The 16,366-nt window shown below is 37.2% G+C and overlaps 1 protein-coding gene across 1 annotated transcript in view; it reads right to left on the bottom strand.

Moving 5' to 3' along the window:
* Nucleotides 1-16,366, bottom strand: part of ZFAT (zinc finger and AT-hook domain containing) — a 304,336-nt gene that overhangs the window by 124,574 nt on the left and 163,396 nt on the right. Inside the window, exon 10 of the mRNA XM_036741178.1 lies at nucleotides 12,772-12,945. Within this exon, the coding sequence (XP_036597073.1) occupies nucleotides 12,772-12,945 (174 nt within the window). The remainder of the gene's footprint in view (nucleotides 1-12,771; nucleotides 12,946-16,366) is intronic.

Genomic DNA, 16,366 nt, shown 5'->3' with positions numbered 1-16,366 from the left:
CTCTCCCTACCGATTGTCTATCCATTTCTACTTTCTTCTTGAGAAGCCTCTGAGTTTAATTTTGGGTTTAGTCTTTGTCCCACACAGTTTGGGGGTCCTATTGAGATTTATTTCCTGCTTAGGAGGAGACCACCCCACTGCGACCCTTGGGCAGGGTACCCACTGGAAGTTCTCTGGACCCTTGGGCTCCAGTGAGGGGGATTCATTCTGGCTGGATAAAGATCTTGAAGAGAGGAACTCAGAGAAAGTGGAAATGGAAGTAGGGCAATAAGAACTCCAGAGAGTGCTAGCAAAGCTGGGCCAGCAGTGAAGGTGAAAAGTGCACTTGGTGCTGAAGGCAGCACATGGAACTGAATCAGTCATGCAAGTTGTACGCATATAGCCCAGAGGTAAGTGAACCCTGTAAGTTCTCGGCTACTCTAGCCCAAATGGGAGACAGCAGAGATAGGTCAGGGCTGGGTGAGCACCACCCAGGTGACTGTAGGGGGAGGGCAACCTCTCCTTTTGAGCTCTGCCGGAATGAGGGATGGCAGAGATAAGGTGACTCGCCTCTGGCCCGAATGGGAGACGGCAGAAATAAAGGCAGTTGTGAAATTAGTAGGTCTCTGACTACTCTTCAGTTAAATTTAAAGTCTGTGATAGGACAGAATCATGGAGGAACAGTCTGAAATAGCCAGTACAAAAAAAAATCATTTGATATTCTCGAGAGTGGGCTTAAAGATTGGGATGAACTGCCAAAGTAGAAAGGAAAATGGCCATAGACTCAGGTGCCTGAGCAAGGTGGGGGGAGTCCCACTTTGTCATGCCTGGATTCGCTCCAAGTTGAGAAATAAGATTTGCTTGGAATGGGGAAAAGGGCTCTTAAAATATCTGACCTAGGTGGGGAGAATGAATTTCTCCTGGTGCTTTGAGGAAAAGCACTGGTGGGTTGACCCAGGGAAAAGGGATTTGGGAGTTTGGCGGCATTCTCAGCCCTTTGGCTTGGGATGGATCTGAATTCAAATTCTAAATTGTTCATGTGCAATGTCTTGAATGTGTGTTTAAGAAAATGTTTTATGTTATTAATATTTTTTTTGTTCCAACCCTTGGCCAGGTTGGAATACTAGACTAGAAGATGGATTGTAAAAAGCCTACAGATTTTAGAAGTGATGAGGAATCAGAGTCAAAGCTGCCAGCCCAGAGGAAGAGAGGGCTGATAAAGAGAGAAAAAGAAATCTGTGTTTGAATTGACTCAGTGTATCTAACATCAAGCGAAGTGTTTCAAAACTGCAGAAGTAAAGGGGATCTTCTGTATGATGATGGGATGATGGCTTTGGAGATTCAGTGAGCTGTTTAGAATGTGATTAAATTGTTTCAAAGTAAGAGCAGCTGGGAAAGAGAAGCTTAGTACATACAATACTTTTTTTCATTTATTTGAAATGTTTGAGGCAGTGTGGGTCAAGATGGGGAAAGAGAGATTGAAAGTATTTGAGTGGGGGGTGGGCAAGGCTTGAGACCAAGTGGCATTGAATCCATGTGCTGCTCTTAGCTGCCATGTGCTCTTGGGCCCCCCTCCCTCGCACCCCATATTGGAAGACTGTGGGTGGGTCAATCAGGGATTGATTTGTATAATTCTTAGACTCTTTAGTAAATGAGAAAAATCCTTTCTCAAATTATCTGAGGCAAACAAACGGAAAGGAAACTAAAATACTTTAGACTCGAGGACTTTTTAAAAGAGTCCAAAGGTTTTTCACTTGGAAGGGAAGTGAACACAGCTCCCTCAAACTCCTTAGGCACTTTATCTTGGCCAAACTAATATTTAAGGTATTAAGATATTAATATATGTTATATATATATATATATATATATATATATATATATACATATGTATATATGTATTAATATAGAAATACCAGAAGTAATATGATCAATAATTTTATATGTGATAATCTGAAAATGTAATTGAAATCATCTTATTTCTAAATTGTAGTTTAGAGTTCTCTTAGGCTGTAAAATTTGAGAGACCCTGTGAGGTCTAAATTTTGTTATATATATGAACTGGTCTTTTAAAAAGGGTATGATAAAAATGTGATCAGTTTCCTACTGTTACCAATGTGAGATTCCATTACAACATCTTTTGGACTAAGAAACATTGTGCTATCTAAGGAATTCTGCAATAACTAGGAAATTTGTTTGTTATAATACTTTGGGAATTTATGTTACTTAAAGATATTTTACACCAACTTAGTTATAATGAATCTCAATTTTAAAGGTTTACTTTTTGCTTAAAGGTGAAAAGGAAAGCTATCATTTTAGAGGTTTTCAGCTAAATTTTCTTCAGAAAAGTTTAGTGATTATTTCTCAACATCAGGATAAATTTTAAAACTGTTTAAAAGGAGAAACACTTTTAAAAGAAAAACATTTTTTTCATGATTTTTAGAAGGCCTACTAAACTTTCATTTGTAAGACAATCAATTGCTAAATTAATGTCATATGTATATAAGATTTAATTCCTGAAGTGTCCCTTTTCTCCAGAATGAGTATAATTGAGGAAGAATAAGTAAGCTTGTGAAACGAGGACATAAATCATCAACCTGTGGGGTTAGTCATTAACTTCTTTGCTTCATTTAAGCTGGAATGGGATTCCAGTACAGACAGTTATGTCAGTAAAAAGTACTAACTTATGAGCTACCTTGTCCTATGGTTGAAATGTAAAGGAAAGCTGAATAATGGACTTGAAAGATTTGGAAAGATAAATAAAGGTTTGACTGGAAATATGAAAGGCAGATAGAAGGCTCAGGGATAAATGGGAGTTATCCAAGACCCTCATGACTAGAAAGTTGTTCTGGATCTACCTGCAGATGATTTAAGTATGTTTGAGAGAATATGAGGAAGTATTTTAGAGGACAGAAAAGTTATGGAGCTTGATTTGAAAATTGATAGTTATATTCTAGTCATTTTCTTAAAAAGGTTTGGAAACTTTTGGAAAGTTGTTGGAAAAAACAATGCTCTTTCTTTCTCCCTCCATTCCAATTCTGGCCAAATTTGGAATGTGAAGAGAGATAAGAAAGAAAGCAGGAACCTTTTTCCACCAGACTTAAGTGAAATGTGTTGCTCCTAATTTGAAAACAAAAGGATATTTTTAGGCATGAACACAAAAGTAAAGTTTACCTGAGTAAAAGTTAGAATCATTAAGATCTCTCACTCTGCTGTCCTGTCTCTGACCAAGCCAGGGTTGCAATGAAAATTAGAGCAGCTAAAAACTCCTCTCATCCCAGATCAGATAAGGGAAGAGAATAATGGTAGGGAATTTGAGTTACCCTCCCCGACCTGGGAAAAGAAAAAGGGGGAAGGCATAGCTAAATTGTAGTAAAATTCTCCTACATTGTAAAACTTGAGTGACCATTGTGAGCCAGAACTGAATTCTGTTGAAACTAAAAGATAGAAAATAGCATAAAACTAGTGATGCTACTTTATAATAGGTCATTCCAAACTGTTTGTAAAACTTCCCCAAGAATAATGTGATTGGAACTTAAAAATGTATATCTAAATAATTTTTTTAAAAAGTGCATATTGTTATTTGGCATTAAAAAATTTATTAACTATATAGTCGCAAGAAAATTTTATTTCCTTTAGTTTATTGTTCAGTAAGGGAATGCTGGTGGAATTCATTCCCACAGATATTACAAAGATCTCATGATTATAAAGGTGCTTAGCACAAAGACTGGGATAAAATAAATTCTATTTGAATGTAAACTGTTTTTAAGTTAAATATAATTGCTTCATATTCATTAACTCTATGTGGATTTTCTTCAATATGAGATTTATGTTAATGGTGTTGAGATGAATGATTCTCAGTATAAGGCAATCTGGGAACACATCTGACTAAGGTAAAGCCACCGGAATGGTAATTAATTGATTTTGGTTTTAAAGTTTAAATAGATGATAATTGTTTATGGTATTGCTGTATTTCTAAAATTTTCCTTGTTACATAACTTGGTAAATAACTGTATCATCTGTGTTGTCAGAAAAGCAATTTCTCTCATAATCTAAATGTTATTAGGTTAAGAATTGTAATTTAAGAAATCATAAAATTTCCAAGTTTTGTCTTTATTTAAAGGTAATTTTCAGTTAAAATTGTTTTGCTATCGTTTATGATACTTGTGAGATTGTTAACTAAGGTATTGGGGTTTTTGCTTAAATCAAGGATTTACAAAAGTAAGTTTAGTTTTCTTTTCAATTATGTGGAAGAGGTTTTTGTGATCAAATTAAATAACTGTTTACTACTTAGGAATTAATAATAATATCAGAATAAAGTATAAGCTCTTTCTGAGAAAGGGAAATATTTTTATGAAGAAATATTTTGTAAAATCCTTTGCATGATTTATACAAGGTCTACAAAAGTTCTATTTGTAAGCTAATCTGCTGCACCAATTTGATATTGATGACTATGTCCAAACCTACTGTAAATTTTTAAATTTTATTTAAGTTTCATTCCTAGGTTTGTTGTGACTTTGGATGGACCTTGAATAAGTGTGCTCAGCGAAAGGGCAAAGGATATCAAACAGGCCCAAGGTTTTTCTATTAACCCCTTCCTGTGATCCATGTTAATTCTCCCTATTTTGCAAATTGCCAAAGCCCCTAGAAACTATCTGTACAGGCAAGGTCATCAGCCCTAGGAAAAGAACTTGTTTGATTTATGTAGGCCCTAAATAATGAACTTAGCTTGCTGAGAAGTCACAAGTTTATGTACAATACATTGAAAGGATTCTAATGACTGGCTTTTACACCAGGACAAGTTTAAATTTGAGAAGGAAAGATGTTAAATAGAATCTCTTATGTATGTGAGTTCTAGCACATCTTTATTGCTTATTACAACTCCATGAGAGTAGAAGCAACTGTATATAGCTCTAAGCTATGATTAGTGAGACTTGCTGTTTAAGGCAAAAGGCACTTGGGACCATAACTAATTTTGTTTTGAATTTAAATTTGGGTATAATTGTCTGCATTAAATCCGTATCTGAGAGACATGCCACAAGATAAGCTACTTAGAGGGAATGTGACCCTGTACTGTTAACAGGTGGAGGTCTGTATTTGGGTAAAAGCCGAGGGGACAATCTTAGCCTCAATCTAGGATGGAATCCTCCTGGATCAGTTTCCTCATTGTGTTCCTTTGGAAAGGAATGTTTTCCCACCTGACTATTCCTGAGTTTAGCTATGGAAACAGATACTGCATAACTGAAAAACTGTAACTATATCTGAATTTAAACAAAGCCAAGGATGTTTTATCCTGTCATATTTGGTATGTCACATGTCCCTGCTTTTTTTCCTTATATAGCAAATCTTTGTGATCAGAGCAAGTAGTCAGTAAAAGATATGAGCTCTTTTGTGTTATTTTACCGGGAAATCTAATATTTTTATCTAGAACTAGAACATGTGCAGAAATTTATGCAAACTGCTTAAGTCTCACCTTAAGATGTTCTCTTTGTTTAAAAGGATTCTAAGAACAGTAGTATTTTTTTCCTGTAATACCACAGGACTGGAACTTGTGTTCCTGTATAAGTTAGGGTCTTTTAATTCTTGGTAATCATATGGAGACAATTAAGTCAAGGGTTTGTGAGAATGTTGTTTAGTAAATATCAAGCTTGTCTAAAGTTTTGTTACAATGAGTAATGTCAAAAGAAGAATGGCCTGTGGTTCATTTTGTAGATGACATCAAAGAAACGTGGTATGACTAAAAGTTTACAATGTTATATGTACTGTGTTAAAAATTGGTTATTTAATGTATTTATGTATGTACTGGAGCCTGTTGTTAATTCCTTAGTGACATCTCATCCTCCTGGTGAGGAAATTAATAATGCGCTAATATAAAATACAAAAACTGGGTTCTGATGTGAATTTCTTAAACAGGACAATTGGTCAAAGTTCCAATTTTCAAAATGTAAAATGATTAGGGTATAAGGATTAGAAATGGTAGTTTAAAATTGTGCTAAGGTGACTTTTGTAGGAGAATGGACAGAAAGCTGGTTCCTACAAGAAGATAAGAGGAAAAGATGCTGAGATGCTGTGTGGGAGATGGCTGGAACGAATACCAAGGACCAGAGGATTTCATGGACGATGTTCCCTGCCAGACAGTTGTAGAGGAAAAGACTTTTTGAATCTTAAAGGGCCCCTTTGATTTGTCAATGCATCCATCAATCCTTCCCTTATTTACTTAAAGGGGTAATAGTTAAGGGGAAGAATTCAGATGTACCAAGACTGATGTGAGAGGCCTTCAATGAACAAATGAGAGGGATTGAGTGGGATGGTGAAGCCCTCTCATGGAATTTGGATCTCAGTTTTTCTGTGAGTTAAGTGGGATGAATGGGGGTGGGGACCTTTTGACATGGCTCAGGGCTTCTGATTGACAGCCAGGCCTAAGTTTCGAGTTACAAAAATCACCTGAACCGTGTGCTTGCCAAATAAGGAAAAAAGTGTCTTTAAGAGTTTGGCATTGGCTAACTCGTACCTGGGGTAGTAGATTTCTGCGTTTAGATGGTAAGCCTAAACTCCACCAATGAGAGTAAAAGGCCAGTGGTGAGGGGGTTGTTTAAGTTAGGGTATAAAGTTCAAGTTCTGCCCTCTGGGTGCCACCTCTCCCTACCGATTGTCTATTGGTTCAGAGACATCCCTTTCCCATGGGATTGTAATAAAATCCATTTCTACTTTCTACTTGAGAAGCCTCTGAGTTTAATTTTGGGTTTAGTCTTTGTTCCACACATTATCATACCCTCTAATAATGCCAATCGTAACACATCCATGCTTGTCCTCCCTGTGGAACTGTTGTCCATTCCATCCAAAAAGTTTGCCACAGGGGATCAGCCCAAAGTAAAGGTACCAGTGAAATCTGGTTGTCTACCCATCATCCCTTCCTCTTGCCACATGAGCAGTTCATCTTCTCTCTCCAACAAAAAACTCTTTAATGATGTATTTTACCCCTATGTTTCTTTGGAGTTCCTTGGTTATAGGATTCTGACTGAGCATACCCACCTTTAGTGTGATCACCATTTTTAGTTCTTCAGCAGTAATGTTCTATATCCCAAAGCCACACAGCAATATCAATATAATATTAACATTGAAAAAATGAGTCTTTTCTTTCATGGTAAGCTTGAAGTCACTAGAAAATCTTTATCATTTCCTGAGAATGGTAACACCCTCAACATTAATGGGGAAATTTGGATAAGATATAGTGTGAGGGGGAAAATAATGGCATACTGATTTTGAGATGCCTAGGATATATCCAGTATGAAACTGGTAATGTGGGACCTAACCACAGAGGAGAGATGATATTCAAACCTGTTAGATTGCCATATGAGACAGTGTAGACAGAAAAGAGAGGAGAGTCCAAAATAGAGACCTGAGAGATATCCACAGTCAGTAGATATGACATTATGATAAATCATAAAAAAGAGACTAGGAAGGAGACATGTAGGAGGAGAACCAAGTGAAAACAGTGTCTTAGAAACACAAAGAAGAGAAAATATTTTAGAGAAGATGGTGGTTAATAGTGTCAAATGCTGCAGAAAGGTAGATAAGGAGGATGGAGAAGGGGCCATCAGATCTGACAAATACAAGATCATTGGTAATGTTGAAGGGAGTGGTTTCAATTGAATGAACAGGTTGGAAGATAGATTCCAGAGAGTTTACAGGAAGGCTGGTTGACCTCCTATAGCTGAAAGAGATACATTCATTATAAATGCAATGAAGAGATAATTTACATGGAGGTTTTTTTTAAAAAAAAAGGTGCTTCCATATTTGCGCAGGAGCACTGACTTAATATCTTCATCAGTACAGCCTTGTTTCCCCAAGGAATTCAATGCATTTTATTAACATTTTCTAATAGACTTTCATGGCATTCCCAGAAAACAAATAATATCCTCATTTCACAGACCAGAATGTAAGGTCAAAAGCATATGGCTTATTTAAAACTGCATACTAAGTCATCAGGGGAGTTGGGAGCTTTGATCTCTGGGCTTTCAGCCCAGAACCCTCTGAAGTAAGACAAAACTCAGGTCTACAATTGTATGGCACAGCTGTGAGCTTGTATTATCAGGTTTCCAGGACAGAGCATGATATTACAGGAAAGTATGCTGGGCTGAGATTCAGTCAGTCAACGAGCATTTGTTAAGCATCTACTATATGCCAGGTACTATGCTAAGTGTTGAGAACAAAAGGGTAAGAAACAGCCCTTACTCTCAAGGAGCTTACCTTCTAAAGGTGGAGATAATAAAAAGACAACAACAAAAAAAAAACCAAGATACATAAACGATAAATAGGAAATAATCTCAGATGGGAGGCACTGACATTAAGGGGAGACCAGGAAATGATTCTTTCAGAAAGTGGAATTGTAGCAGAGATTCAAGCGACCAGGATTCTAGTCCTCATGTTCTCTCTACCTCACCATGTGACTTGGCAAAATCACTTCACTTCTCAGTGCATTAATTTTCTCAGCTATGAAATGAAAGCCTCTTCCGTCTCTAAAGTCCAAGATTCTGGGATGACAGAAAGTCAGGTGTGTCAATAGCATGGTCATTGCCACTGTCATGGTAAATACAAGTTTATTTCTGGTAGGTACAGCACTACTTCAATCTGACGGATTTAAAATAAAATATAGCATATTGAATCAGGCATCAGGCATGTAGGATCGGCCCCAAAGTCCAACATTCTCACTATTAAATATAGCCACATTACACATGCTATTCTAGAGGCAGATATATCTTGTGAATACATATTTACGATAATCAAAGGCTGTTTTTCCTCCTGAAGCCTTCCTCCTAATCACTGTCTGTTGTGAAAACTTAATAATTCAATTATCAATCATTTATTAAATGCCTATTGTGTTAGGCACTGGTGATACAAACGCAAAAACCAAACAGTTGTCCTTCAAGAATCTTATATTCTGTGAGTGGAGACAACACATACACATAAGTAACTAAAAAACCTTTACAAACTAAATAAAAAAATAATTTTTGGCAGGAAGACACTAGCAGTTAGTAGAAATAAAGGTCATTTAATTCTTTGTTCATTTCTATTGACAAAACCATAACCACTGAACCATTTGATACTGTCAAGGACTTTGGGGATGAGAATTTTTTTTCCTGGACCTTGCCATTTGCCCCAGAATTGCTCCTATTGGACTTACAACCTTTTTAGCTTTCCTCCAGATGAACTTTTTTGTCTCTCCCAACAAGAACATGAACACACTGAGAACACAGACTGTATCACTCATTTTCTTTGTATCTCCAGAACTTGGTACAGTGTTTGGCACATCGTAAACACTTAATAAATGCTTTTTTGAGTCAGTCATGTAGGAGGAAGCACTTGAGCTGAACTTTTAAGGAAACTAGGGATCCTGAGAGAAGAGGAAGAGGGAGTACATGCTAGGCAAGGGAAAACAACCTGACTGAAGGATCAGATGGCAAGGCTTTTTGAAAAACAGCAAGTCTAGTGGGACCATATAGTTCATGAAAGAGAGTAATGTATAAACGTGAGAAAAGCAAGTTGGAGCCAGGCTATGGCTTTAAATGTGAAGCACAATAAAAATACTAAAGACTTTTGAGATATAATCTTCAGAATCACTAAAGGAGCTCCATTCCATGTTGAGAGTTATGCATAAAGCCTATTGTATAACAATACAGTTTACAAATTCTGTGGACTTTCATTTTCAGTTTTTAGATAACTAAAACCCAGACTAACTAGATTTTAGGAAATCTACCATATTTCATTCTTTCTTACAGAGGGAAATACATAAAACTTATGGGGCTTGCCTCTCTTCCAATAATCCCAGAAAGCATGGGTAATAGATATAAAAGAACCCTAACCAATGCCCAGTTTAGCAATAAGAGAAAAACTTTGCCATCAGATTGCCAATAGATACTAGTTGAAATGAACTGCACTGTATCCAAATGACATGAATTGTGATATAGTGTGAAAAAGCACCAGCCTCAGAGTCATCAAGATGAGGATATCTGGTTTCTTGAAGAGAAGACTTGGAGGGAACAGGATCTTTAAGTATTTTAAAGGCTGTCACACAGAAGATGGATTACACTTGTTCTCCTTGCCCCCAAGGTTCAAAACGAGAATCAATGGGTGGAAGCTACCAAAAATTAAATCTAGGCTTGATGAAAGGAAAAACTTCAGAACAATGAGAGAATTTAAAAAATGGAGTGAGATTAGAAAGATCTTCTTACTGGAAGTCTTCAAGAAAAGACTAGATAACTACTTGTTGAATATGCTACAGAAAGGATTCTTCTTCATACATATGTTAGGCTGGATGGTCTGTGATGAAGCCTTCAAAGTCTTCAGTCCTATAACTGTAATTCTAAGTTACCTGAGGACAAGGACAGTGTCTTATCAGTTTTTGTACCTTTCTCAAATTCCACGGGGAGGCCATAAGACACCACAGGGCAGAAACCGACAGGGAAGCATCCTCCCCCCTTATTTTCCCTTTACCTGATCCCTAATCACCCCCAATAAGCCCAGAATCCATGGGACAGCCAAATTAGAACTGTGGGAAGGGTAATGTTCTCCACTGCCGTCCCCTCACTCTTTCTTCAACAAGGTGCCTAGACAGAAAGGGTTCTATGGATGTTCACATTTCGATAGGCTGAGTGCCAACTTGGAGTTCTTCCAGTTAGAGGGATAATCGCCAGAACATACCATCTGTTCTGCCAATGCATCCTGAAGTTCTCCAGGCCTCACCATCTGACTTGCTACTATGCACTCCAAAACCCCATTGTCTCCCCCCATTAGGCTGAGAATTCCCTGCTAACAGGGGCTGTTGTTCTTTTCCCCCATTGATTTTTACCTAGCACTTAGCATGCTGCCTCACACATAGAATATACTCAATAACTGCTTGTTGACTTAAATTGACTTTTCATCTGACCTGAGAGTGCATGCTAAGGAGCCCTGATCTCACACCACCACTCCCAGTTCAATTCTCTCGTATGTGTTGTCTCTTCCAATTAGAGCTCCTTGAGTGCAGGGATTAGTATTTTTTTTCCTTTTGTATGTCCAGTACTTAGTATATTGCTTGGCATATAGTGAAAACTCCACTTAATAAATGTTTTTTCATTCTACATTTTTCATTCCTAGCTCCTAGAACAAACACCATATAACATTCAGTTTTAAAATGAAAAGTTAACTTCTAAAAATATTTTCTTTTTGATTTTTAAGTAATGCTATTGGCCTAATCAATAGTGTGTTAAGACAATAATGATAAGATGTATTTACAAATCTTATTTTTTGGAAATTTCTATTCTGATTTCTCTAGAGGCAGTTCAAATTGAAGAAGATAGCACTTAAAGAAGGACTAAATCTGGGAAATAAAAAGCACAATGAGAAGTTTTTAAAGAATATATCTTCCTTTATAAGTCATCTGTCCCTCTTTTTGATATTCATCCATTCCATATTCCAATGATCTTTCCTGTGAGTGAATGTTTGTATGTATGCATACACATATAGACAGATAACAGCAGCTAATAACAGCTAATATTTCTGTAGCTCCTATATGCCAGGCACTGCGCTGAGCACTTCACAATTATTATTTCATTTGATCTTCACAACAATGCTGGGAGGTAGTTGCTATTATTATCCTCATTTTACTGATGAGGGGACTGAGGCAAATAGGGGTTAAGTGACTTGCCCAGGGTCAAACAGGAAATGTTTAGAAGAGGATTTGAACTCAGGTCTTGCTGACTACAAGCCTGGTACTCTATCTACTATAACAACTATCTGTGAAATCAAGGTAAAAATGTGTGTATAAAATTTTTTTTGTAACTTTAAAATGAGCATCAGCCAGGGTCAGGACTAGGGTAGACCAAGTAAGCATTTGCCCTAGGATTTAAATAGGACTTTTTATAAATGCACATAGCACTTTGCAAACCTTAGAGGGCTAGATAGATGTTATTTCTTTAATGTTGCTGTTACTGCTAAAAAAAAAAATTTCCAAGCTCTGTTTCACCCATGGATGCATTTTGAGGTAAATCAAGGGGCATGTGCTCACAGCAAAGGCTTGAAGCTTCCACTGGACAGTAACAGAAAAGATGTAAATTCAAAGTAGGATGGCACACTTCTCAACTTCGCTGGGGGCACAGGAATGCATTGCCTTAGCTCTGGCCCTAGCAGCAGTGACAATGAGAGGAATAAAAAAGCACATGCTAATGACTTACACATTGTCAAGGTCTGATCTCAGCGCAATTTCCTAAAACATTAAAGCCCTCTCATTCTAGGCTGGCTGAAGGACACCAAATCAAGGAGCTAAGAGAGAACTTTTAATGTCATTTAAAATAACTGTAGATAACATAAAATACTTGGGAGTGTACCTGACAAGACAAACCAGGAACTATATAAACAGAATTACAAAACACTTTTCACACAATTAAAGTCAAATCTAAACAACTGGAAAAATATTAATGCTCATGAGTAGGCCGAGCCAATATAATAAAACTAACAATTCTACCTAATTGATCTGTTTATTCAGTTCCACACCAATAAAACTAGCGAAAAATTATTTTACAGAGCTAGAAAAAATAATAGCAAAATTCATCTGGAAGAACAAAAGATCAGGGATATCAAAGGAATCAATAAAAAAATGTAAACGAGAACATACAAGTATATCAGAACTACCACGTGCCCAGTTTCTTGAGGGTGCTTCCTTCCTCTTTAAGTCCATCAAGCCCAAGGGTGATGGACTGACACCAGGACGGGCACCTGAACAAGGGACTGAAGCACTGTAGGGGGTATGCTACTCACCATCAGCAGTGTGCAGGAGCTTATGGCTTTTCAGTGTGCCTTTTGACTTGAATTTCTTGCCACACATATCACACAGATGTGTCTTCTCAGTGCTGTGCCTGTTCATATGAGCCTTTAGGTTACTCTTGCTGCGAGTGGCATACTCACATAGTGAACATTTGAATGGTTTCACACCTATCCAAAAGGAAAGAAAAAGAGGCAGAATATCTTTTTAAAATTATTGTTCTGAGAAACGAAGAGCAAGTAAGAATAACAGACTAAGGCTATTCTGAAAATGCCTGGGAGAGTAACAGAAACCCCTACCACCACCACCAACTTCTTCTGATGGCATCTGGGCTCTCAAAGACTTTGGCCACAAAGAAAGTCTAACAGATCCTTTCAAGAGGGAAAAACTTCATCAACAATAAATCAGCCAGTCAGCAAGCATTTATTATGTGCTTGCCATATGTCCATCAGCCAAGAACAAACTAGCTAAGTTTGGAGAAGCTCAACACCAGAGACAAAGCATAATCAGGTGATGAATTATGTTGGCTACAGTTAACTTATTAAAACATTGAGGGAGACACATAAGTGAGGAATGTGAGGGTGGGGACATCAAAGATGAAATCCCAGTTATTTCAGAAGTACTGAAGCAACATTAGTCATGCTGTTGTCAATGGCATCTTAAGATTTTTCCTTTCTGCATGTTCCCATTCAACTAACTTAATTAATCCACAGCATTTGAACAAAGAAGGCTAAGACTCAAGGGCCTTTCTTGAAATTGTATGAATTAGAATGTGCAGACTAACATGCAAATAAGAAAATGAATGAGAAAATAGTCATTGACCATGATTTGAGGTTTGGTGAGGCTAGGTGAAAGGAAGGCTCGCAAGAAAAAGATCTTGACATAAAATGATTCTAATGAATAAGAAAACAGGGATGCATAGAAGACTCTATTGAAAGCTCCCTGATAAGCTTAGATTTCAAAATGGCACACTCCAAAGATGGAAGCAAGAACAGGCAACCAAGGATGAAAACAAAATATTAATCAATCAACCTATAAGTATTTAGTAAGCACCTATTAAATTCTAGGTGCTGTGAATGAAACAATCCAGTCTTATGAGGGTTATATTCTAATGGAAGGGATGAAAGATGGAACAGTGTGAGCTGAAGCCTGTAAAATGCAAATAAAATCAAATGAAAAAAGGCTTTTAAAAACTGGTTGAGGTGTGAATAAAGAAGTGAGCTTGCAGCTTGTGGTCACATAAGGCAATAATAGTGTATGACAACAGTGTGTGTAACTACCCAACCCCTATTATGCTTGTGTTTCATCTACCAAGGGAAAACAGCCACAAACAAAAAGAGTGGTTAACAAAAACAACAGAAAAAAAAAGGAAAAGTCCACAGCAAGTAAAGATATGGTTAAGGGCTGCTAGATGCCCTCAATAAGATCAAGTCATCCACATGAGATGAATCAAATTCCAAGGTACATCAAGAACTTGCAGACTTGGTTGCTGATCTGCTGTCAGTGATCTTGTGGAAGAGCACAGAAGGGGGAAATATCAAAAAATCCCAATTCTGAAAAAGGGAAAAAGGTTTTTATAAAAGAGATTCATGCTTTAAAGAAAGGCCTGAACACATGACCGATGATGAGACCCTTTCCAACATATATGACTAAACTATAGCAAAAAGAAAGTGACCTAGTTGTATAGCATTTAGATCAATCAGTGGGATTAGAAGTATAAAAATTTGCTTCAGGGATTTCTCATTATGTGATCTGCAATTTTAAAAAGGCTGGGGAGAGGCCTGATAGAGCTGTTTGCATTAGTAACAAGACAAGAAAACCCCAAATGAGAATAACATGGAAAAAGCAAATTAGTTAAGATCACTGATGATGTGGGATCCAAGGGAACTTAATTGAGCCATGACTGATAGGAATTAGAGCACAGGTTGTCAACCTATTGAATTGATGGTGAATTTTTTAAATATTTTGATAACTGTATTTCACTATAATGACATTCCTTTGTAATCATATACATACATACACACAAATACGTACACACACACACACACATACACATTTTATGAATTTAAAAACTGTACTCTGATAAGAAATCCATAGAATTCACCAGCTTGCTAAAGGGGTCCATAACATCCACAAAAAATATTAAGAAGCCCTCAAAGAGAGAGGTAGGAGGAACTTGAATATCAGCTGCTACTCTTTGGAAAAGGCAAAGAAATGCTGGCAGCACAGTATTTCAATTCTAATCAACAGTGCTCTAAACTGAAAGCGAAGTGAAACAAAGAAAACTGTCTATGAGGTACCTACACAGGTAGGTACCATAGAGAGCAGCAACAATGTAGGAAATGGAGATGTTCAGCAATTTAAAAGAGAACAAAATTCAATAAAAAAAAAAGCTAGTAAAAAAAAAACTGGTAGCCTCAGATATCTATATGAAGTTAGGTGGTACATTAGGTATAAGCACTGTATTTGGAGTATGGAAGACTTGAGTTCATGATTTGCCTCAAATACTTAATGTGACCCTGAGCAGGTCATAGGATCATAGCTCTAGAGTTAAAGAGACTTCAGTGGCCATCTAGTCAATCCCCTCATTTTGACAAATGAGGAAACCAGGATGCAAAGACAATAGTTATTTGCCCATGGTAGCATGGTTAGTGTCAGAGGTGGGATATGAACCTAGGTTCTCTGACTCCAGAGCCAAGGCTCTTCTCATGATAACACACTGCTTTTCCAAAACTCAAACTAGCTGCTGAACTGAGATCAAACCAGAAACTTTTAGATATTCAGAATAATTCTCTTCTGTCAGTCTTCCTCTTGTATAAAATAGGGGCAAAAAAAGCACCAATTTCACAGGGCTGTTGTGAGTATCAAATGAAATAATACATGCAAAACACTGCCAATTTAAAGGAATACATATATGTTATCTATTATTATTGTTATGATGATGATTGTCATAAATATGCTCAAAGTACAAGCAATAAGCAAAGTGAATTAAAGATCCTTAGACAACAAGGTGAATTTAACCTCAAGGGAATCTCTAAGGCTTTCTGGATGAGACCCATGTCTAAAATATGGCTAAAAGGAGGTGGTAGTGGGCCAATGTATATAATAAGGAGATCTACTCAATCTGAGGAAACCCAGGAACCCAAGGGGAGTTTTTCTGTCTTTTGATTCATGCATAAAGGGGAGTCCCACTGTGGAGAGCATCTGCGGGAAGTTTACAGTGGGAAGAAATAGAAGCTACAGTATCATCACAGTATCACTAAATATCAGCAGGACAAAAGGATAAAGCAGAAGAGGAGTTTGGGAAATAGATAACTATCAAGGCATTGTGGCAACACAGTAGGGACGGGGGACTTTAATTATACAGACATCTACTTGAGTTCTATCTGATAAAAGCAGAGCAACTGAAAGTGTCTTGGCTCACATTAATAATTTTATCCTCAAAAAGTTGGGGAAAATGACAAGGAAAATGCTATTCTGACCTAATTCTCCCCAACCAGGAAAAATTAGTTATTGAAGTAAAAATGGTGGGAACCTGGACTAAAGTGATCACTCCATCTTTGATTTTACATTACAAAAGTAGAAGCAAAT

The sequence above is a fragment of the Trichosurus vulpecula genome, chromosome 1, assembly GCF_011100635.1.
Source record: "Trichosurus vulpecula isolate mTriVul1 chromosome 1, mTriVul1.pri, whole genome shotgun sequence".
NCBI classification, from domain to species: domain Eukaryota; kingdom Metazoa; phylum Chordata; class Mammalia; order Diprotodontia; family Phalangeridae; genus Trichosurus; species Trichosurus vulpecula.
This window is presented reverse-complemented; position numbering and strand designations above follow the sequence as displayed.